The sequence below is a fragment of the Esox lucius genome, chromosome 24 (assembly GCF_011004845.1).
Source record: "Esox lucius isolate fEsoLuc1 chromosome 24, fEsoLuc1.pri, whole genome shotgun sequence".
In the NCBI taxonomy this organism is placed as follows: domain Eukaryota; kingdom Metazoa; phylum Chordata; class Actinopteri; order Esociformes; family Esocidae; genus Esox; species Esox lucius.
Genome location: NC_047592.1, coordinates 9,442,030 through 9,466,472, shown reverse-complemented (window position 1 = coordinate 9,466,472; position 24,443 = coordinate 9,442,030). Strand labels below are relative to the sequence as shown.

General features: G+C 47.2%; 1 protein-coding gene across 1 annotated transcript; it reads left to right on the top strand.

Annotated features, from left to right (window-relative positions):
* LOC105020697 (mitogen-activated protein kinase kinase kinase 11) lies at positions 1–24,443 on the top strand. Its single transcript, XM_013140409.4, has 10 exons — positions 1–1,974; positions 11,258–11,438; positions 12,349–12,497; positions 17,072–17,247; positions 17,831–18,077; positions 19,774–19,890; positions 21,272–21,443; positions 21,769–21,875; positions 22,031–22,780; positions 23,402–24,443. The coding sequence occupies exons 1-10, from the start codon at positions 1,206–1,208 to the stop codon at positions 24,025–24,027; spliced, it is 3,294 nt and encodes a 1,097-aa protein (XP_012995863.2). The 5' UTR covers positions 1–1,205; the 3' UTR covers positions 24,028–24,443.

Here is a 24,443-nt window from a genome sequence, read left to right as displayed (position 1 = left end):
TTGCGTTGTTTCTGTCATCTGACTCTTTCTTTTCCTGTTGGGAAAAAAAAGTTACTAAACCCCACCCTCTTCTCTGACTGTAAGCACAGACGTAGAGTGGTTCGAGAACCGGACGAGGGAAGACTGCTAAAGGAACATGATAACAAATGTAATGCATCTATCGTGATGTTTTTTGGACATCGATAATAACAACGATCTTGTAGCTTGGCACAAAGGTATCGTTACCCACGACGGACAATACTTTATTGTTTTTTGGTCTGCGTTTCTCTTTAAAATGTGAACTACAAGGCAGGTTTGTACAGCTCTTCCTGTTGCCAGCTCGGTGGATATAAAGTTCTTATTGAAAATACAAACAATTGAGACATTGTACATCCACATCGGGCGAGACTGCAAATATGGATACAGTTTGGCTAACGGATGTGGAATTTGTTGACAGAACACATACGTTTCAGCAAGATACTGTTTTTCGTGCTGTGGGTTTAAGTCAAGTTGGTCAGTTTTGAAACTTGCCGTAAAGCACGGGGTTCGCAGGACTGAATGCTCCTTTCCTGCTATTCTTCTCCTCTTCTCAGGGCTTCCTGCTTATGGTGGTCACGGCACTTAATGGCTAAAAATACAGAAAACTCAAAACGGACAGCTAAATGGAGTTAAACTCCTCCGTTGCTGTTAGTATTGACCGTGGTTCTGAATATTCTACAACCACCTGATGCTTATTTCAGTGAGTGACCTATCCGGTGCGCTGAACACTCAAAATCTAAATTTCATATCTAAAGAAGCAGCATTTTATACATTGTTTTACTGTAAAAGGGTAATTAAGTGAGCCATGTGCTCATCTCACACATCTATAAAATACACACCACACCAGTTAAGTAGAAAAATGCTTTTTAGAGACAATTCTGCCTTTTTACTTGTTGGCACATTTGGCAGAACTGGTCACATCCAAGGCATTTGTTTGATTGTTGTGAACTCCGCTGGAAACACAAGCAGTCAATGTCCAGTCGCATGACCAACACTTTTCATTCTGTATTTTTGAACACCGTTGTGTTCCAGTTGACCAGGCCTTTGAAAAACCTCCACTGGTGCCTGATGAGCCAACTAGACACCAAGGAACGGGAGAGGGGCGCAGTAAAGTACACCATTGTACTTTATTTTCTAAATTGTACAGAATCAAAACCAGTGTCTGAACATCTGCTCCTTGTGGCTCCATGGAGCCGCTGAAGAACATTTTTAGCCGCACTCCGCTGTCGAACTGGAAGGGTTTGGATCAGTCGCAAAAAGGAAACTTCACCAATCCTGTATGGACAGCTTTGTTTGATTATGAGGCGTCCGGCAAAGACGAGCTCACCCTCCACAAAGGTGACCTGGTGGAAGTCCTGTCGCTGGACTCTGAGATATCCGGTGACGAGGGCTGGTGGGCAGGCAAGGTCAACAACAAAGTCGGCATCTTCCCTTCGAACTACGTCTCCATCAAGCCCCCCCCATATGGGCAACTCCCGGGCACCGGGGTCGGGGTCGTCCGGGAGCTCGGTCCAGCCGTGGTGGGGGTTGGCGAGTTCGAACCCGAGGCGGTGGATTTCAGGGAACTGAGCCTCGAGGAGGTCATCGGTGTTGGCGGCTTCGGCAAGGTGTACCGCGGCACCTGGAGGGGCGGCTTGGTGGCGGTGAAGGCGGCCCGCCAGGACCCGGACGAGGATATCAGCGTGACGGCCCAGAACGTGCGCCAGGAGGCCCGTCTGTTCGCCATGCTCACCCATCCCAACATCATTGCCCTCAAAGGTGTCTGCCTGCAGGAGCCCAACTTGTGCCTCATCATGGAGTACGCGTCTGGCGGGCCGCTGAGCCGGGCGCTGGCCGGGCGCCGCATACCCCCGCACGTCCTGGTCAACTGGGCGGTGCAGATTGCCAGGGGCATGCTCTACCTGCACACGGAGGCCATCGTCCCCGTCATCCACCGTGACCTCAAGTCCAACAACAGTAAGTGCCCGCTAGTCGTGCTCAGTGTGCAAGATCGGCTGGCTGTGCGCCATGCGCCGTGGTCAGTGTTATAAACTACACTAATGTGAGCTAAAGGGTCATAAATGGGTGTAATTTACTGTGAATTACTGTCATTTCCTAACTGTCAAATTCGGTTACACCAGTTCACTTGGCCTGTTGAAAGTGAAATCCTTGTAGGTTTCTTATTTTCTACCCTCTGCACAACATTATTGTCTCTAATAGCTCACAAATTACAAAAACAGAATTTTATTTTATTATTGTCCATTCAAAAGCAGATTTGGACACCATTAATCCATTTTGCCTGTAGTTTAAAGGATTTCAGTTTCAGCATGTTGTGTTTTGTTGTTTTCTCTGTTGGATCTCTGTGGGATTGGGAGAAATTGGAATATTATTTCGACTGAGCATCTTTCTGTCACACTAGGTTATTGCTTCATATCACATGAGCACTGTTGTCTGTATTTATATAACAGAGAGAGAGGTGTCCAGCTGATGAGATTGTGAAAGCAAGCATTTCTTGATAGCCAGACCAGTTGCTTCGCAAGCAAAGGTCAAGAATTCTAGTGGGTGCATTTTAAGACTGTCACAACTCGGTCTTTGGACTTTAATGCAATGGATTGTGGGAATATCTGTCATGCAGGCTTAGGTAGGAGTTTTGGGCTTTAGCTTGAGCCACGTAGGCCTATGCAATGGACCTTGTGATTAAGCCACATCAAATGGAGGTTATAAAGGTTGCAAAGATAGAATGCAACCCTCTGAAACCATAACAACTGCTTCTTGGAACTCAGTCTGAGAGGATAAGAAACAATGATTTTGAGAACACAAGGCCACCTGAATTAACACACACTCCAAAAACAGTATTATCGACCCTTTGAGGAGTCTGATAATCCCTGTTAGCGGATTAGCATTATCTGTAGTGTTTTTTTTTGTTTTTTTTGCCCATTAATGAGAATCTTCCATCCTGGATAGTTGCTCTGAACTACCATATTACGCTATGCGAAACAGAAAAAGATCAATGTTGTTTTATTTGTTTGACCTGAGGCCTGACATTGGCCTCTCCTTGGATTCTGGACCTTGGGCGGTTCGGGGTTAGTAGCAGCAGGGTCAAGGTTTAACAAGGACTCCAAACACCAGGCAACCAATGCTCTTCCTCATTGTTACCAGGAACAACTTTTTGCACTACCTTTCATTTGTACTGTTTCCCTCTGATTATCTCCCAGAGTTCCCACTGCCTGGTGAAGAACTCTTTATTTTTTTTTTATTTTTTTTTTGTTACAGAGAAGTGGTTTAAATGTAGGGTTTAAATGTAAAGTTTGAGTGGCGGATACCCTTATGCTTAAAGGATTGGGCCAATAACTGACAGTTGGCTGGTTTGAGTCCCAGAGCCGACTAGAGCATCTACTTAATGACTAAAATCTAAATCAAATGTAAAACGCCATATGGAGCGATACAACCAACGCAGAAGCAACAGGCGCTCTCCGTCCTGTTAAGATGTTATCAGTGTAGTAACTCCTGTTTTTATTCTTTTTTTTCCCCCTCTGAAGCTTTGTCATAGGCCTGCCAGTACTTGTCCCCTTAAAAATCTCTGTTGTGTCGCTGAGCAATTCCCTGTTGTTTCGGATGAAAGGCGTGTCCGTGTTCGCTGACAGGGAGAGCGACTGATCCAAGGCTTGAAAGAATGACAGGGAGGCGTTGGTAGCCATTGGTAGCCATTGGTAGCCATTGAATCAACGCAGAGGCTTCTACAGATGACCACAAACAATTGAATCGGGGATGAGACCTGAGATACAGCAGGGAACCACTGGTGACAGGAGGCCAAGTTCACCGATGAAGAAGTTTCAGTACACGATAAAAACGATTTGACGTTAATTACATATTTTAATTGGGTGGATTCATACGACAGCCGAGCGGCGCGCAGAATGAGACGCGTCCTGGTTACACCTAGAGATGTGCAAGGCAAATGAACCTACAGCTTGGTGTCCCCGAAGTGTAGGGCTCCTGGTTTCTTCATGGAGTGTACTGATTGAACTGGGTCACTGAAGAAGGTGTACATAGAGGTAGGGAATAAGTGGAATTCCTCTGAATGGACCTAAATACAGAGCAAGGTACAGCAAATTGGACCGTTTGTCTCTGGTTTTTGCCGCACACACATCCATACAAACACATACCCTCATACATACATGCATACACACACGAGCACAGGCACAAACACGCATACCATAGCCATCTTATTAGTCAATCATTGACCCTGACACACACAATCAGTTATAAACACTTTGGCCCACATACAGCATATTTACACACACCGTATTCACCCACTACAGTTAAAAATCATCTGGGGAGAAAAAAATGACACTAAGCATCGGTGAAGTCAAACGTATCATTTTTTTAAAGGAAACACATTTAAAAAAAAAAAAAAAAGTTTCTCCCAGAGCTGAAAAAGCAACTGATACATCTGTGCATCTGGGATCGTGTCCCTGTACACCTGTTAACCAGTACCAAGCTGTAGAGAGCAGGTCTGGGATCGTGTCCCTGTACACCTGTTAACCAGTACCAAGCTGTAGAGAGCAGGTCTGGGATCGTGTCCCTGTACACCTGTTAACCAGTACCAAGCTGTAGAGAGCAGGTCTGGGACCGTGTCCTTGTTAAGCCACTTCTGACTACGGGCTCTGAAATTATAAAGAGAAACCTCGGTAAATCTATGCAAATGGTTTTGGTTAGAGGTAATGTTGAGTCCGACTGTTCATTGTGTTGTGTTTGCGTGCGTGTACACGTTAGCTCAATGGGAAAAGTCTTAGTATTGGTAGGCAGCGAGTGAGTACATGTAAATCAGTCGCTCATCTCATTTGCACATTCAGACCCTGGACAAAAAATATATATTATTTTTATGGCCTGTGGAGGTCTTGTGGAAACAGGCTGAAGGCGGCATGTGACCGCACATCTGCCAAATAAATCGCCTTACATTCCCATCTTAATTCATCAAACCAGCCTGAGATCAGTTAAGGTTTTTACGACAACTGACGCAAGGTTCCTAGTTCCGTCCATAGCTCTGTTGGCAGAGACGGACTCGTTCAGTCGACGGACCTGTGGCAGGTAAAAACCCGCCTTGGCCTGGACGGGAACAGACCTACCCTTATCCTTTCCCTGCCACCGGCACAGCTTCAACGGCTGTGTTGTCGTCGGTGCCTGGCGGCCCTGCCTGGCTCGGTGGAGGAGGCTCACAGATGTGTTTCCATTGGCTGCTGTCTGACTGGCTGTGATAAGAGGAGCGGTAGGCCGGGGCAGAGCCCTTCTCTGTGTTCCCTGCTCTTTATTTTGGAAATGTCAGCAGGCTGCATCCGGAGATCCCAGGGACTGATGGAGTGGGTGGGGGCGGAGGAAGGGGAAGGTGGGAGCAGGTAGGAGCTTGCACCGGACTCCTGCACGCGCACGCACACGTACGCGCGCGCACACGCACGCACGCGCACGCACTCTTGGCTCAAATGGGTACATTTGGCTTGGATGCGAACGTGCAACGACGTGTTTACAGGCACACAAAGCGTCACAACATCACGACGCCGCAAAACATCACGACGCCGCAACCCCACGCACCGCAACCCCACGCACCGCAACCCCACGCACCACACATGACGACCCCAAATGAGAATTTCCGGGGGCGAGAGAAGAGAAAGGAGAACGTGTAAGGCCACACCATACAGGATGTGGAGAGCAGACAGGGTTCGCCAAACCCAGGAAATCACGGAGAATATCTTTCCAGGCTCACTGTTTTCTCACACTAGCTCGGTTTGGCTTTCCCCCCGGTGTTTTTAAGGGCGTTCTCACTACTGACTTGTGACATGCTAAATGCACGGATCAGTTAGATATTTCATACATTTTTAATAACATTCTTGTGTGATGCTTCTTTTATCATGCCAGGGCATTTGAATGTTGAAACTACAAACTAGTACCATTCCAATTGACCTTGCCAGTATGTTGAAATGGATTTATTTGTTTTCCGGTACCATTCTACAAGGCTAGTCACATTGAAGGGTAAATATTTTTCTTCCTTCAGAAAAGTAACAGCGAACATGCGACCATCGCACTGTTCCCTGTAGTATGAGTGAAGGGGCTTGTCTTCCAGAAGTCGATAGCTGCTCAGTTACCACCCTGCAGACCCGACCCACTGCCTGGGAAGTCAACTAGGTTGCACATAAGGCGGTTTGTAAATGTCAGGTTTGCAGGCTATAAACCCAACCTGACCTCTGTCGCCTGTGACCGTAGCGACCATATGGTCCTGAGTAATCCAGGATACCGAACAGTACGAGGTGAAGCAAAAAGTCTGTATTGACCCTGCCCTCAATAAAAGAATCTCTGGGGAAGCTGACCAATTATCCAGTGTTAGAGGCTAGCTAGCGGGTAGCGTAACACTGGTTAATAGGTGAGCTATCATAGGCCACCCAGTGCCTAAAGTTAGGTAGGGATTCAGAACTTTTCAGAAAACGAGCAGGCACTCTGCTCTCCTAGCTTCAAGGGGCAGATCCACTACTGGGGATCCACTACAAAAGAGCTTTGACCTAGGCTGAGTTGGAACCTGTATCTCTGTGTCTGGTGTCTCTCAAACACATCTCTCAATTTTGAGGCGGCTGAACAAAGTGGTCGGAGAGGGATGTATGGTTTGAGCGTTGCCTGAACGTAAGGGAGAGGCAGTTCTCCTCGCCTCTCTGCAGTCTCGCACCATGTCCACCGCGATGTGGTGGATGTGAGCTTCAGCGCGCAACCAGTGGAGTGCGCGGCGACGCAGGGTGACTCCAGGCGGGCTGCGGAATTGTGGGTATTCTGCAGGGGTTTGGGAGGCGGCACAAGGGCAGAGCCCTAACAACTGTGAGTTGCGGTGGTCGAAAAGCAGATGTGAAATATAATAACATGGTACATAACTGTCCCGAACAACCCATAGACACCCTAATCCTGTAATGTATCCTTGTGCGCCGGGCACCTGCCTGAGCAGAACTCCCTGAGCGATGCCAAATAACCACATTTCTCAAAAATACCACATAATTAAGACCATATAACTTCAATGTGTCAGTTCTGCTACCAGTCACCTACACTGGCAAGTGGAAGCTTTCCTCTCTCTCGGTCTGCCCGCCTCCTCTCCGTCTCTCGTGCTCGCTCTGTCTCTCCGTTACATTCTGAACATTCATTCTCTCAATTCAATTTAAGGCTTTATTGGCATGGGGAGACGTTTGTTTACATTGCCAAAGCCAGTGGTAACAAATAAGCATAACATAAATGCAAGTGGGAAATAAATCAGAAATTCAAAGTAAACATTACACACACACACACACACACACACACACACAAGGTTTCAAATGGACGAGAGCAGGTCATGTTATCAGCCGTGTAGGGTGCCCTCTTTCCACCCCTTCCTCCATGTCAGAGTGAGTTGCCAGACTGTCTGTCAGCCTATGGCTACGTCCCTCAGGGGACAAAGCTCCCGTTCTTCCCGGGGAAAGCCCCCACCCCTGCCGGAATTCTCCCTCGCCTCCGGGCGGACGGGAGGGGAGGGAGGGAGGAGAGATAAGGGAGTGTAAGAGAGAAATGGTGATGGAACGGGGGGGAGGTGGTGAACACTTGTTTGCTGATGGCTCTGTGTGTCACCAATCAATGCAGCCGTGCTCGTTTATTCAGTCCGGTCGTCGATCTGGGCTACTTGCCCGCCGTCGTTAGGAGTCCGTGACCAGAACTTTCCCGAATGTTCACCTGTCTGTGGCAGCCGGTGGACACGGCCATTCCGCCAACACACACACACACACACCCACACACACACGCGCACGCTGAAGACACATGCACGTGTTGCGTTTGCAACGTTTATCTTACCACTGCCGTGCCTGCCGTTATGCATGTAAACCTATCTCCGGTCCACACGCTGATTTTGCGCCGGCACTTCCCGCGAATGGGCGGATAATGTTAACTCAACGGTGTTAATGTCATCCGCATCTGTGTGTATATATTCCTGTTTGACTTTTTGTTGTGTGTCTATCTCGATTTTTGCCAAGTAAGCATGTCACTGTTGGTCTGTGACTGTTGATAATGACGCGTGTGATGACTGGTATTGGCTTTTCCCCTGCACTCACATTGACACATTTTTCATTTTGAGAAGTGCCCACTGACTAACTCCAATCACTGTGCAGCTAGCTCCACTTCTAGGACTGGCCTCTGGAGGAACGTCTGTTCTCTCTCTAGTGTTGTGGAAATGGGCCCAGAGCCCTTCTGGGGTATTGCACGCAAGTCACCCACACTCTCAAGAAAAAATGTAAATAGCCGGAGTGGCCCCGAGATAAGGCGACAGGACACCTCGCTTCTCAAATGAGACCGAGCAGAAGTGCTTGCTTCCAGTACGGGTATCTCTTGTGGTTTCAGTCGCTACCTACTCCATTTCTGAACAACAAACAATAGAAAACAGAACCCGGTTGCCGTAGGGATGGAGCTGCTGTCTCGTGGGCGTCTTTGTTTCCCCCCCCCCATCTGTGTCAGGAGGTTGTCTGGGCAGGATGTAGATAACGGGTCCGTGGAAGTAGTGTGGCTTGTCCTTCTGGACGGGGGCCTGTGTGTCCCTCTTCACCTTATTCGCAGTGGGAACGGGGTGACCAGCTAAGTGATAACATGGGCACACTGCCTTCTGCGTTGCTGTTGTGGTCCGTTGTCGGCGAGCGCCACACTGTTCACTGTCTTAGACTTGTAGTCTGCTTCATCTGTTGGTGAATTCCTCAGAGTGGTCAGTGGTCACATACTAGGCCAGATCACTGTTTATTGTCCTAGTAGCCAATGGTATCGGGTGGTTGGAATGACACAGTCACGTGGTAGGAGGAGCCGAACGGTGTCTGAACTAAGGATTCACTCGGCCTCAACAGAGGAAGCAGAGGAAGAATATCAAACATGCTGACATTGCTCAGACTGTGTGTGTGTGTGCGTGCCTGTCTGTGTGTGTCTCTCCAGACACAGGCAGATGCCTCTGGGTGTACCAGACTGTCTGTTCATTGGTAGATAAGAATTCTTGGGGCCACCGATTCGGTAACTGGCCCATATCCCATGGTTCTTTCTGGCTGTTCCCATGTAGCTCAGCTGGTAGAGCTTGGACAGGGTTGTGGGTTCGATTCCTGCAGGAAGCCTGGATAAGAATGACTGTAATGTAAATGTCTGTTTTACAGTGGGTCTAAGAATAGTATTCTGCATTTGCCCACAAAAAAGCTCAGCAGTGAACAAGGTTGTGTTTGTGGAAGGGCCAGAGCTGATTGGTCCATTTGGTGTCACTTCCTGGAAATGAGTTCATGAGAGTAGGCCGAGAGGAAATGGAGGCTATTGCCCTGACTTCAGGTGTCTACTGAAAGCCACCCTAGTCCCTAGATAGTGAGTGCCTTCTTACCAGGCCTCACACTGTGGCCATCCAGTTTGGTTGGGCTTCCTTTGTGCTTGGTAGATCACTTTTCGAGTACATTTGTTTTACTGGAAATCCCATTAAGAAGAGGAAGTCAACGAAAGACTTCTGACGTACACGGATGAAAAGAACAAAAAATATATTTTGCAGTATTCTTAGAAAGATACAGCCTGGAGTAGCAAAGAGTGACAGAGGGCTTTTGTCTATGCCCAGCCATCTAGATTCTTTGCTAAGGTCAAACAAAACACCATGTCCCTGGATGTGTGATTAATTTCCCCGGGGAAACGTCTTTCCATTCAGGCCTTCCTGATTGGTCCAAGGTTGCGGTGGTCAGTGACGCAGCATATAAAACAATCACGCATTGGCTTTGAATCCAGCCCCCGACGACTCGGTTGATGGCAGATTCCATCGTCAGGTATTTAGCATGTGCGGCCGAGGAATGTCGTGTGTCAGGCTGCGTTCGTCGGTTTCCCCGCAACGCGATGCCGTGAACGCCCTGGATGAACTCTCATCGAAGCGTCAGGTGCCGATTCCCCTCCTCAGGCATCCATGGGCCGGGTCCATCTCCGTCAAGCATGGTCTTTTATGACGCTGTATGTGAAATGTTGCTCTATCCAAGTGTGTGTGTGTGTGTCAGAGCTGACGCAGTGGGTCATTTTCAAAGGTTGGGGTTAATTTTCACACCGACCAACAGGATCCCCACACCGCCGTGACGCATGTCGTTACGATGTCAAATGTGACATGACCACCGTGCACCAGGCAGAGTGCATGATGTGAGTGGAGGAAGCCAGAGACACGTGTGTGTGTGTGTGTGTGAGATCAAGAAGGCAAGAGGCGGAAGGAAGTGCACATCTACCCCCCCCCCCAAAAAAATGAATTGCCTGGGAGTAGCAGAAGGCTTACTTCTCCATACCAAGCCGAACTACAAGTCTAAATGTCACTCTCTCAATGCAGGCTGATTGTACCTGACATTGGTCGTGCATTGTTGAGGCTGCTTAATCATCCGGGGAAGCCTCATGGAGCATGGTAAATTAAGAACCAGAAGTACCAGTCTGTATCTGAAAACCTGTTATGGTTTGGATCATTTTCATTTGTGGTCAGAATAAAATATGTGCCATGTTGCCTTTTTTTACTGAGAGTAGATATCTTCGTCTATTCTCCTCAGTAATAAAATGACTATGTTGCGTTATTTGTGTTCTTTGTGCCGTGATGTTAAAGAGATCAAACTTTTTCTTTTTTTTCTTTTCTTTTCTTGTCAGAAACTCCTAATATTTTCAGCCAATTGCCAATCCCTCTACTAATGTTTATTCATTTCATAATCTACATTTGTAGTCTTTTATAATATTGCCTAAAAATCCATTCTGTATGGTTGGATTATTTTCAGAGTGCAGCAGTGATGGTTATTTTATGTCTCTAAAATCAATTCCCTAAAATAATAAATGGATCTGAGGATGTGTGTGTGTGTGCATGCGTGTGCTCGCATGCGTGTGTGCGTGTGCGAAACAACATGCCTTGCATGGACGTTTATGAATTATGCAGGCGCGGTATTAAATCCCCTTTTGCAACGATTCATGTAATTGCATTTTAATCACTTTAATAGCTTAACTAGAAGAGTTCATTAGTTATTTCTTTAAATGAAGATGATTCCCTTGTCAGTGTGGTGCATGTGTTTCATGTTTTAATAATTATTTTTTAGGTTCTCTTCTTACTAGCACCACTTTTTGCTGACGTCAGATCTATTGGGGAAGTGTCTACTTTAGTAGGACTGTGGTGTACCTGTTTACTGGGACAAAACCTAAATGTGAAGGAGTACGTATTAATGAATCTCTCACGGTCTTTCCTCCCCGTCCTCAGTCCTCCTGGCCCAGCCTATGGAGAATGATTGTATGGAAGGGATAACCCTGAAGATCACAGACTTTGGCCTGGCAAGGGAGTGGCACAAGACCACCAAGATGAGCACAGCGGGCACCTACGCCTGGATGGCTCCGGAGGTCATCAAGTCCTCCACCTTCTCCAAGGGTAGCGACGTCTGGAGGTAAAGCTGTGTGTGTGTGTGTGTGGTGTGTGTGTGTGGTGTGTGTGTGGTGTGTGCGCGTGTGTGGTGTGTGCGTGTGTTGTGCGTGTGGGTGCATCCGTGGCCAAGCACTGGATGCGCCCCTGAATAGTACTCCTTGGATCCAGAACCAGCGAATGCAGCCTATCGCTCTTCTCGGGACACCTCAGGCTTTAACTTGACATAACAATTCTACTTTGCATGGCTGAATGACAGGGTGTTGTGGACCTGCTATGAAAATGAAGGGCAATCTCCTCCTCCTCGTTCTCTTTCATCCGGCACACGCCCAAATGGCATCCCGTCGCCTGTACAGCGCACCAGACACCCGCCCAGGGCTATGGTAGAAACTTGTGCACTGTTCAGGGAAAAGTGGGCTAGTTGGGACGCGGCCGTTCCCCCCCCTTCCTCTGCTGGTCTCGCAATGAGAGGCTTGGGGGTAAAAACAGACTGGAGTAGCCGCGTCACCGCTTGGTGCTGTAATTAAAGGCCTATATAAGAGCGCTGCGGGCTACACTCCCCCACTTAGAGACAACTCACTGGGGGAGTCCAGAGGAGTGTGCGCTTTGCATGGATGTAATTGACAGTGCGGGAGATCCTAGGGTTCTGACAGTTTTGAGGAGCAGTGTGGTTGCGTTCGGGGTCTCCATTGTGTGCCTGTGCGCGTGCCTGTGTCTTCCAGAGTTTGGGGTTGTCGTGAAACGATAGCCGATAACGTTTTGCCATTGTTTTGTGTTCATGTGTGTTGTTCTGTAGACCATTTCGTGCCTTGTGAAACGAGTGACGCCGTGGTGTTCGTGGCTGGATGCACTGGGGACCGGTTTGAAAGACTGCCCTAACCTTCCCACCCATGTCTTCTCTATCACTCTCTGTCTCTACATCTGTCTTTCGCCAGCTATGGGGTTCTGTTGTGGGAGTTGCTGACAGGAGAGGTTCCCTACAGGGGGATTGACGGTCTGGCCGTGGCCTATGGGGTGGCGGTCAACAAACTCACCCTCCCCATCCCATCCACCTGCCCCGAACCCTTCGCCCAGCTCATGGAAGGTAAAGCATCGCTCCTCGCCATGGTTGCCAACTGTCAGCTCTGGTCCTTAATTGTTGTACCGTGTTGGAAGCACAACCGACCACAGAAATATGCCCCCAAAACTAAATAGAAATAAAAAATATTAAATGATATAAAACTCCAGAAATTGAGGTCTAATGCTAATGTATTCGTTTTGGAATAAAGAAAGAGTAACGCTCAACTGATCAGACCGACTGACTAGTAAGTGTTCTCACTAACGAATGGATGCTACAATCGTTTTATTAATACATTAAAAGAGAGGTCTGAGCTCACGTGCACACCAATTCGCGGGAATAATGCAAATGCATTAGTTATCACACATAGTTAACATCTGCACAGCTCAAAAAAATTTATGGAAAACTTAAATCAAACATTGGGTCTCGCACTTTACTGCACATTGTGTATTTAGTTGAGAACAAAATGACGTAACAACAGTCAATGGAAACCAAAATCACCAACCAGTTGAGGGCTGGGTTCAAACTCGCACCGAAAATCAAAGTAAACAATTGAAATCACAGGCTGTTCCAACTCCAACAAGTGATTTCCTCACGGCAACTCATAATATGACTCCGTAGTCTGTACGGCCCGTCATCCAAGAACTGCCTACACACTCTGGCCACGTGAGGCCGGGCATTTTCCTTCACCAGGAGGAACCCAGGCCCCGTTGTACCAGCGTAAGATCTGAGGGTTTCATCCCGGTACCTAACAGCAGTCAGGGTACCGTCGGCTAGCATGTGGAGGTCCGTGCGTCCCTCCAAGGACATGTCTCCCCAGACCATCACTGACCCACTGCCAAACCGATCATGTAAGATGATGTTGCAGGCAGCCTAACGTTCACCACAGCATCTCCAGACTCTTTCACGTCTGTCACGTGTGCTCAGTGTGAACCTGCTCTCATCTGTCAAGAAAATAAGGCGCCAACTGGGACCTGCCAATTCTGGTGTTCTCTGGTGAATGCCAATCGAGCTGCACATTGCTGGTCTCTGGCAGTGCTCCTTCTGTTCCACCTCACACAAAGGAGCAGATACTGGTCCTGCTGCTGGGTTGATGCCCTTCTACGGCCCTGTCCAGCACTCCTCGTTTAATGGCCCCTCTCGTGGTATCCCCTCCATGCTCTTGAGACTGTACTGGGAGACACAGTAAACCTTCTTCATCCTGGAGGAGCTGGACTACCTGTGCAACCTGAATGGGCTGCAGGTACCACCTCATGCTACCAGTAGTGACAAGGATACTAGTAAAACACGAAACTAGAGAAGAATCAGTGAGGAAGGATAAGGAGAGGGCAGTTGTCTGTGGCCACCACCGGCCAAACCAATTCCCTTTTTGGGGGTTGTCTTACTGTTGCTTTCCAGTGCACCTGTTGTCACTTTAATTTGCACCAAAACAGGTGACATTGATTCACAATTGCTTTTGCTTCCGAACTGAACATATTGATATCCCTGAGGTTTAATTGACTAGGTGTTATACTGTGATTACAAGTTGCCTTAATTTTTTGGGGCAGTGTAAACCACAGTCGCTTCACACTCTTGGTTAACGTCGTCAGAAAATACTTGCATCTGTGCAACAAGCTGTCGGTCTGAACGCATTTTCAATAGGCTACAGCCAGCAATATTGTCTCGCCACTTTGAAGTGTTCTTTGACCAGAAAAGGTGAATACAGCGTTTGACTTGGGATAAAATAAGTGCAGAAACTGACAAATCACACATTAGACTATGTTCATCAAAATGTATATTAATAAGGCTTGTTCCATTCAGGTAGCCTATCCCAGATGGCTCCTTTGCCCAAAAACAGAACCCAAACCCTGTTTACCTAAAATTCTAGTCCCAGCTCAAGCACTGGCTGAACATGCTGGTGTTCCTATTAGAAAAATCCAAATATTTTAAGAATATGCCTCTTCAGTTCATTTGCTTTTAGCATTATAAAGAATGTATAGGTGCCAAGTCATTTATTTTGTTTTAATGACTCAAAGGCATATAGGTTTTAGGCCTCCTACATGAGCTGTATAAATAAATCATAGGAAAATCTTTTTTGTTGACTTTTGTAAGATACATTTGCTTGTGAGAATGCTGACTGGTCGGTCTGTCTGATCAGTTGTGTTACTGGTTTTGTATTCCGAAATGAATTCATTAGCTTTATACCTTAATTGTTGGAGTTTTATATCTTATTATATTTTCTATCGATGATGTTTAAACAGTTCCTTTCCGACGATGTGTAAATCCAGACATCGCACAGCCCTGATATGCATATCTTATACATATTCTTATGCATCCATATTGTGTGCATCTTCTCATGCAGGCATACTGTATACATATTCTCATGCATGTATGCTGTATACATATTCTCATGCATGTATGCTGTATACATATTCCCATGCATGTATGCTGTATACATATTCCCATGCATGTATGCTGTATACATATTCCCATGCATGTATGCTGTATACATATTCCCATGCATGTATGCTGTATACATATTCCCATGCATGTATGCTGTATACATATTCCCATGCATGTATGCTGTATACATATTCCCATGCATGTATGCTGTATACATATTCCCATGCATGTATGCTGTATACATATTCCCATGCATGTATGCTGTATACATATTCCCATGCATGTATGCTGTATACATATTCCCATGCACGTATGCTGTATACATATTCCCATGCACGTATGCTGTATACATATTCTCATGCACGTATGCTGTATACATATTCCCATGCATGTATGCTGTATACATATTCCCATGCAAGTATGCTGTATACATATTCCCATGCACGTATGCTGTATACATATTCTCATGCACGTATGCTGTATGCATATTCTCATGCACGTATGCTGTATACATATTCCCATGCATTTATATTTTCAGATGTGTGCGACAAACGTGCGTGTAACAAACCCTGATTGATGTAACTGCTCACATGGACACTGGGAGCTTTTCAAAGTACAAAGTACACCCTAAACAACACCGTTTCCTTAGCCATTTCTCTGGGATAATTGAATATGTATTGAAGCAGATGTTTCACCTTTTAGATATCTCATCCTTTTCTGTCATGTCCATATCAAATAATGCAATGTTTTGCCTTGATTAACCTTCTGTCACATGGCAATGCAGCGTATTGCTGGTTCCTTAGTCAGAACTGCCCATTGCTGAAAAAAACCAAAACATTCAAATTGGTTACATCCACCCTGGCTTTGATTTCAACATCCACAGAGAGGCCCGGACAATGTGGTTCAGCTATAGGAACATTCTGTATGTGTAGATCTGGATAGATGGTTCTTTACGAAGACAAAACATGGAATTATTTTCTTTGTATAGATGGTTGAATGGAAATACATGCAGGTACTTTCTTATCTGAAAGATGGTTGGAATGTCTGAAATGAACATCTGTTTATTTTGTGCTGAGGTGTCATGCACAGGGCCCATTGGTTTAATCTAGAAAGGCCTTCGAATAGAGAAACGGTCCTATTTCAGATTTGCAGTACAGGAAATCTGCTTTTTTTCTAGTTCCCTCCAGTTAAACAAAATTCAAAAGGTGGTTGAAATGTGAAAAGGGTTTCCTTGAGGTTGGGAACCCCATTTCTAGAACATTGCTTGTTTGTACACATTATGGACATAGATGCATGATCATTTTGTGCGTGCGTGTGTGCATACTTTTATTTGGTGTCATTTTCTCTGTTGTCTCTATTTCCTCAAATGTGGTGTAATTTTAATCATTTTCCGTTACATTTCTTATTTGGTAATGCACAGGAAGAACATTCTGAGCTGCTGGTATTGCAATTTTTTCTGGCTACCATTCTTGATTGGACATGTCTTTCCATTATGTTGGCTGTCTGTGCCAGCTGTTAAGAGGACAATAAACCAAATGTTATTGATGCTAACTGCTTATCTCAAGGCTTTTGTTTATTATGACATGGAAGTTTAATATTAAATGTTTTCTAGTATGGATCAATTGATGGCTACACTAGTTAGACTAGTATTTTAAAAGATTATGATAATGAAATTAAAAATGTCATGCTTGTAATTTGGGATATGGATTTTGGTCTGTATCGTGCAGCTATGTAAGGATGTCCAGGAAAAGCGCAGGTTAATACCTCTCTAAAATATGCAGATTTATTTGTATTTGGACAAAAAGGAATGTTGTTTTTTCACCAGATTTTCTCTCACTTTTTGAAATGCAGCAAACTAACACGCAGAACAGCTTTTTACAAAACAATTGATACCTTATCTGAAACAGGGACAAAACATAACATTGAAAGTCTGACAAAGACCAATGCCAGCGTGGTAATGTAGAATAAAAACTCAAACTGATTGAGACTGTTCGTACTGCCAACAAATAACCTTTGGAGGTATGACTATGTTAGGGTAATTTAATAGAAAGTTAACTTCAACTGTAGCTTTGCAACCTTTTCTGTGTATGAATTCTGTGCATGACCTGCACTCCTTCACTAACAGTTCACACAGTCCGGTGGTTTTGCTGTGTTGGCTGAATGCGTGTTGACTGTGCATATTAACAGTACACCTAAAATGAGTGCGTCTGCCTTGACAGACTGCTGGGATCAGGAGCCGCACCAACGGCCCAACTTCGCCTCCATCTTGGTTCAGCTGATGGCTCTGGAGAGGCAGGTGATGGAGGAGATGCCTCAGGACTCCTTTCATTCCCTACAGGAAGACTGGAAACTGGAAATCCAGGACATGTTTGATGAACTCAGGGCCAAGGAGAAGGTAATGGAGAGGGAGCCAGCTGTCGTCTGTGTTAGAGAGATGCTCGTGAAGTGGGATTGTGTGAAGAATGTTTGTTTTATTTTCGGCAGGCACGTTTGCGATGGACATAAATGTATGTACATTATGGAATGCATCTGAGTGAGTATGTTGTCGCATGTGAGCATGCATGTGAAAGGGATGAAATAGAAATAGTGTGCTAACCTGAGGCTTGTACAATTCAGACCAGACTTACAGAACATTTGCCCATCTAACTAGCCAATCGGCTAGTTGCGTTTTGTCTTTTCAAATATTGGATATATGGAACCTAACTTAAATAGGTTGTACCAGGTCTTCTGGTCAGCACCAGGTCTTCTGGTCAGCACCAGGTCGTCTGGTCAGCACCCCTGAACTTCCACCCCTGTGCGTCCCTATTAAAATCACAAGTTAGGCGTTTGAGATGTTTCATGTGACCAACAAACTCACTAACTTACCAATGGACTGAGACCGGTCCGTAGTCCCACATCGATCTTATTGTGGGGGAATGTTAAACACCCTAAAAACCATCCCAATAACCCCAAAAAATCCCCCTTCGCCCGGTTTCCAGGAGCTACGTTGTCGGGAGGAGGAGCTGAAGCGCGCAGCCGTGGAGCAGAAGTCCCACGAAGAGTTCCTGAGGCAGAGGGAGCAGCAGCTGGCCCAGTGGGAGCAGGACGTGTTTGAGAGGGAGCTGAGTCTGCTCATTCTGCACATGAACAACCAGGAGAAGCCCAACGTCAAGAAGAGGAAGGGCACATTCAAGAAACACAAGCTCAAGGGCAGCAAGAACGGAGAGAAGATTAGCATGCCCCAAGGTGAGGGGTGGGGTGCTGGCACTGTCTTGAAATGGGGAAATGAAATGGTCTGTTGGCTGGCCACAGAGGGGCGAAACCTTGACAGCCTGTAAAAAAAAAAAAGTAGAAAATAAATATATAAGATACAGAAATATGCAATGCGTATGTATATAGTATAAAATAAATGGTTGGTATACTGCGATCATGTGACAGATCACATACTCCTTTGCCCATACCTTGGGCAATGTGGGCCGCAAGATAGGTCGCTGTCGAGTTGCGGTGGTCAATCAGTCCTATACTGGTATTCACTGTTATTCCGGTATTCGAACAATACATTCCTCCTAAAGTTCAGATGGATGTAATATTACACAGAGTAGGTCTACCCAGTCAAGATGTCAAAAAGAAAATCCTGGATTCTCTAGCAGAGGTCGACCAGTTGCCCCAAACATGACACACATGTGACGCCTGTAATATTGTGTATTTCATCGTGTTTGTTTACTTTTGGACTCCGACGGTTGGCCTGTTGTGTCAGCCGTGCGGTAAGCAGTTGTAACACGTGGAGTTCTGCGACTTGCTTGGCAACAGGTCTAATAGCAGTGCTGTGTTATGTGTTTAATGCTGCAGTGTGATTGCATGCATTTTCACTTAAATATGCCCATGTATTTCTGCCGGGGGGTGTTGGCCCGGTTACACTTCCTCACGCCCAGCCGCACGGCAACGCTGTGCCAACGCTCCTGGTAGATTGGCCTGTTAGTCAGGCGACTGGTCAGAGGAACTGTTGGCTCTTAGTTCACCTTAGTTCACCTCAAGCTCTTTATCAACTGTCGTTGTGTGCTGAGGGATCATATACCGGTTATCAGCTTTGGACTCACTTTCCCATTGTCTGCTGATTAGTGACACACACACACACACACACACACACACATTCATCTCCCTTTTATGCTGTACAGTCATCATGCCTAAAAACACAGACATACTGAATGTTTCTCATAGATTCACTCTATCCTAATGCATGCAGACTCTTTGTGCGTTTTCACTCGTGAACGTGTGTGTGTGTGTGTGTGGAAGCTGCGGTCAGGCCATTCCCAGCAGCAAGGTAGTGATTTGGTGGGGGACATGGAGCCAACCCAACCACGCCTCTGGGCTTCCTGTCACTTCTGGCTGGCCTCTCTGTCTCTCTGCCTCTCTTTTTATCTTTCTCTTCTCATTTATTCTCCCCATCTCTTGTTTCCGGCTTTCTCTTTTTCCCTCTCACTCCCTCTCTTCCGGTGGTTTCTTTGTCTTTCTTCGACTTCTTTCTCCTTCCTTCTTCCCTCTCTTCTTGGTAGTTCCAAAGCCAAGCTAGCCAAGGACCGGCCTCCAATGTTTCAGTTTACCTTGGCCTCACAAATTACAATATTCCCGTGCCGTTACATGAAAAGGAAATTCAAACGCCCACTCCACCACATAAAACACATTGTTTCCAAGGGGAAACTAGGTAAACAGTCTAGTTAAAGACAAGCACATGTTGGTTCTGATGCCTTTGTTAGAATCCGTGTCCAGTTTAGTGAGGAGCACTGTGGCAAAACACTTACTTGATGAAGTTAAGGTAGTGCCTGCCCATTTCACTCTGTTCACAAACATTTACTCTTTACTGAACAGGACCCAGGATTGTGCTAACATGTATATATGTACGTTCATATTCCTATCCCTGTGTGGTCTGTTGTTCGGGTTCCAGACTTCATCCATAAGATCACAGTGCAGGCGTCTCCGGGGCTGGAAAAGAGGCGCAACTCTCCCGACCTGGGTTCTGGCACCTCTCCTTCCTTCGGCCCACGCTTCAGAGCAATTCAGCGTGAGTGTGGTCTCCCTTTCCTACACACACACACACCTCATTGTTTCATCTCTACACACTCACCCCCCTCACCTTACATTCTTCTCTCCTTCGTCCTCCGTGCACACACTCTCCTAGTCTCCCGACCAACACACACACACTCTCCTAGTCTCCCGACCAACACACACACTCTCCTAGTCTCCCGACCAACACACACACACACACACACACTCTCCTTGTCTCCCGTCCAACACACACACACACACACACACACACACACACACACACACACACACACACACACACACTCTCCTTGACAACAATCGCTGTTCCAGTCCAAATATTATCCAACTTCCTTTTAATTCCGGGGACAGCTGTGTTTTCTTTAGTCTTGTTTTCTTTTTCAGTGTCTGCATCCTACCACCTGAGGGAGTCCTTGCTCCATGGTTTTTAAAAAGGACAAATTAATGTTTATGTGCAGGTCCTGTTCCACGGTACCGTTTCGCTTAAATTAGAACCCAGACAGAATTTTGTTGAAGTACTAACGTAGTGGTTTTGAATTGGACAAATGAGAACCACTGCTCCCTTCCTTTTTGTGGGGAAATTCCTGGGATGTCCAGGGCCCATACCACACCTACAGAAATTGTGTCACAATCGGTCGGGGTTTTCCCAACATTCCCACAAAACAGGCCTGACAACCGTGGTTGAGTTAAAGAGCACAATAAAAATCTAAATGTAATTTTCATTAAACAGTTAGTGGGTTAGTGGTTTCAAAATCCATCTGTTTGATTCATCTATGCACTGAAAGGGTTTTGGATTCATGACTCTGAAAACGTGTCAGCTTAATGGACATTTTAATGCCCGGACTGTGCACACGTCATTAGAATGCATTTCCTTATTTAGCAAACATCTGTGCTAGTGATGTCACTGGAGATGATGACATAATGACCCAGAGGCCATTTGGGTAGAATTTCCTTTTTCAGTGGGCTGCCTTTAGTGTCTTCTAGCAGTATCAGTACATGAATTCAGGCATTTGTGACTGACCCCAGCCAGATATTGGTTTGACGGCAGTGTCATGCTGCGTTTGTTTAGTTCACACAGGGTTAGCATGGGGGGGGCTAAAACAGCGGTGACAAATTGAGATTTTTGTCTTTTTATCAGTGTTTCCCCCAATTCTCCATCAACCCGCCCATTCTCCTGGCACAGTTGCACCTTGCTGCACATTTTATGTTTGAATTTGTTTCTCGGTCCCTGCGTAGTAAGTATTTTTCCGGTTAAGTCATCACCTTTCTCTGTGCATGTTACATATTTATGGAGGTGGTCTTGAGATGTGGATAATGATGTTGTTTATATGATCTCTGAACACCCCCCTCCTCCCTTTCTCCAACCCCCTGGGATCCAGTGAGCCCCAGTGAGAACAACAGGGCATTTGGCCTGAGCTCTATGTGGCCCATGGAGTCCCCCCCCCACAACAAGCAGGCCAACGGTGACCGCCTGGGCCCCCACTGGAGGCCTCAGAGCCCAAAGAGCCCAAAGAGCCCCAAAGTTCTGCGCCTCAGCCCCCAGGAGAGCAGGTAGTAATCCTTCACATCTAACCCACTAACCTCTACGCCACACCTTTCTTTAAAGGGACAGATAATTGTGGTCCACATTTCAAATCGATCTCTTACATTTTATTGGTCTAGTACATATTATATCAAATGTTGTTGACAATGTAGGGAAATTCTTCTGTCTTTGCCTCTTAAACAAAGTGGCTGTGAAAGTCGAACCTACAAAAAGTCGTATTTACAAAGAAATACGATAAATAAATCAAAAATCTAAAAGACTTCATAAGAAACCTGACAAATAAAATGAGCAGTGTTGACTGAATGCGAGTCATAATTAATGTTTATATCCTAGTCTTTCAATGAGGGCCAAGCTCCTCGAGATGGACAGCAATGAAAACGGAGACTCCAAGGATGACTTTGAGGAGTACAGACCCTCCTCACCACAGCCTACCCAAAACGGTATTTGGTGCCTCTACCGTGTTCACACGCACCACCTCTAGCCTCATTAACTGTGTCATTGCTAGTTGTAAATTGTTCTAAATTTGTTTCATGTATGCATGATCGGACCAATCTATTGTCTGTACGTCTCCCCCCTCTCTCCTTCCCTCTCCCAGGGTCCTCGGTGAAGGAGCCTCCGAGGCTGGCAATACCTCAGGGGGACTCTGGCAGCGAGGAGTGCCTGGATGGGGGTTCCCCGTCTGAATCGCCGAGACCCGAGCATCGCTCCTTGGGAAGCCTGCTGAGGAGTACCCACCGGGCCCTCCTGGGCGGAGGCTCCCTCCTGGCGTCGGTGGCTCTGGGTCGACACCTGGACATCCCACATGTCCCCCCCAGGGTGCCCCCTCGGACTAACCCCCCACCCCTGGACGACCCCCTCCGCCCCCAGCAGGAGGTCACCATCACAGCCCCGAGAACCGCCTTGGTGTCAGACCCTCCGGTGGTGGATGACCTTATAACCTTCTCCAGCTCGGAGGCCCTCCAAGTGCCCCTCTTCGACTTCCCCTGCGCGCTGCACGCCCCCGATGTGAGGCCCCTGCCCCTTACGCCACCTCCGCCTCACCCCCGGGAGAGGGCCTGCAACAGACGCCCACAGACTCCCCAGAGCCCCAAGAGTCCCAGAGCCCCGCGGAGCCCCCACAGCCCTCACCACCTGGGACCGGGAAAGGCGAGTGCAGGAGAGTGGGTGTGCCACAGGCACGCCCACAGCCCTCACACCGCCAAGAGTCCCCAGCCGCAGGAGAATGCCAGCCCAGCTGATTGGGCCCCACCCCCCAACCACACCAACGGGGAGTCGGTCTGTGGTTCCTGGAGCCCAGACAGGAGGAGGAGATCCAGCCATGGCCTGCTCTCAACCTCCCAACTAGGTATGAGTACACGTAAACGTGCTGTGTATACATGCACACTTGCAACACACACAAATGTAAGCACGGAAATGCCCTTGGTCACGGCATGGCGGAGTTGGAGCAGAGGTAACGGTACTCTCTTCTCACAGTGAGTTACGGTCTGTTTTAACACGCCTGAGACAGAACAGTGATCTCCGTCTGAGGCGGCCACCTGAGAAGGGTTTCGTCAAACCAGCCTCTGCTTGTAATGTTGCTCTCATAGCCGTCATCTTAGCACGGCAATAAAAGAACCCGTAAACTCATGACACGTCGCTTGCAGTGCTGCTAGGTACATAAAACAAATAACAACGCCATTAAGGAATGCCTGGATATGTTATTAAGTTTTATTAGTGGTAATGACTTGGAAAAACACAGGCTGTTAGAAAATATGGACAGGAAAATATGGAGTAAAAATGTAATTGCTAGAAACGAGAATTTGACTATGTTGGTTGTTCTCCAACTTGGCATTCTTTTTTGTTGTTGCCAATTTAATAAACTTTATACCTACAAATTACTACCTAACATACTTTGATGTATTATCATTTCTGACTTCCACTCATTTAATCTCCTGGCTCGCTCTTTCCACCTCTCTGTTCTCTTTAGGTCTGGACCTCCCACTGTGTCAGGACAGTCTGGAGTCTGAAGACAAGCCCTCATCGGTTCCCTTCTCCCTGTTCCCTGACCCTCGCCTCTGGAGCCCCAAAACACGCCGCCTCGAGGTCAATGTCATCCCCCGCCCGCGCCCCTCTCCCATTCGACCCCGTATTGACCCCTGGAGCTTCGTCTCAGCAGGGGGCAGCGGAGGGTTCAGTGGCAACCGAAGCCCTCGGCGTTCAGATGGCCACCCGTTGGGGTACCAACCCTCACCCACAAACCCCTTCACGAACTGTGACCCCTTCCCATCAGCGGACTGCGACCCTTTCTCCCTGAGGGCCGACCCGTCGTCAGGGGTTACGACGGACACGCCTTCGCCCTTCGACCCGTTTTCGGCACCGTTCCCCATCTCCCGTTCAGCGCCCTGCTCCACCAATGGTTCCCCAACGCTGCCCACATTCCGGGTGGCACCACTGAACCCAGCGGACTCGCCGTTAATCGACCTGGGCTGGGCGGCGGCGTGTGGGGCTGGGGTTAAGCCCCTGGAGCTCACCAAAGAGAAAGTGAGGCCCAGGAGGACTCTGGGTCTCAAGCCCTTCAAGTCCCCCACACAGCTCAGAGACGATCGCTTTTAAACTAAACCTCCAACATCAAACCCAACCTCCCAAATAGCCACAGCTCGCCATTCTCTTTGTACAGGGTTTTGTGCAAGGGGTTGAGTCGTGGGAATGTGGGCCCCCGCACCACTGAAAGGCTGGCGTACAGGCTGTGTGTACCCTGTGTTAGGAGTGACCACATGGGGTCCATGACTCTCTTGACCAACCCCCCTTGGCTTGTGTGGGTTTAGTGGGTTGCCCAGACAGTGTTTCCTCCAATGATGCCTTAAGAAGACAACCAGGAAGCAAATTCTGCCAACTATCCAGCCCTGTAACAATAGACTGTGGGACTGTGGGAGTGAAGCCCTGGGCACAATGAACCACTGTCTGAAGCCTGTTTTATTCTCTTACTCCTATTTCATTGTGGCCAATCCCCTGCCCCCCCCCCCCACCCC

Coding starts and splice junctions, on each gene's coding strand:
- LOC105020697 (XM_013140409.4), top strand. CDS start 1,206: ATGGAGCCGCTGAAGAACATTTTTAGCCGCACTCCGCTGTCGAACTGG. Junction 19,891..21,271: donor ACGCTTCAGAGCAATTCAGC/GTGAGTGTGGTC, acceptor CCTGGGATCCAG/TGAGCCCCAGTGAGAACAAC. Junction 21,444..21,768: donor CTCAGCCCCCAGGAGAGCAG/GTAGTAATCCTT, acceptor TTTATATCCTAG/TCTTTCAATGAGGGCCAAGC.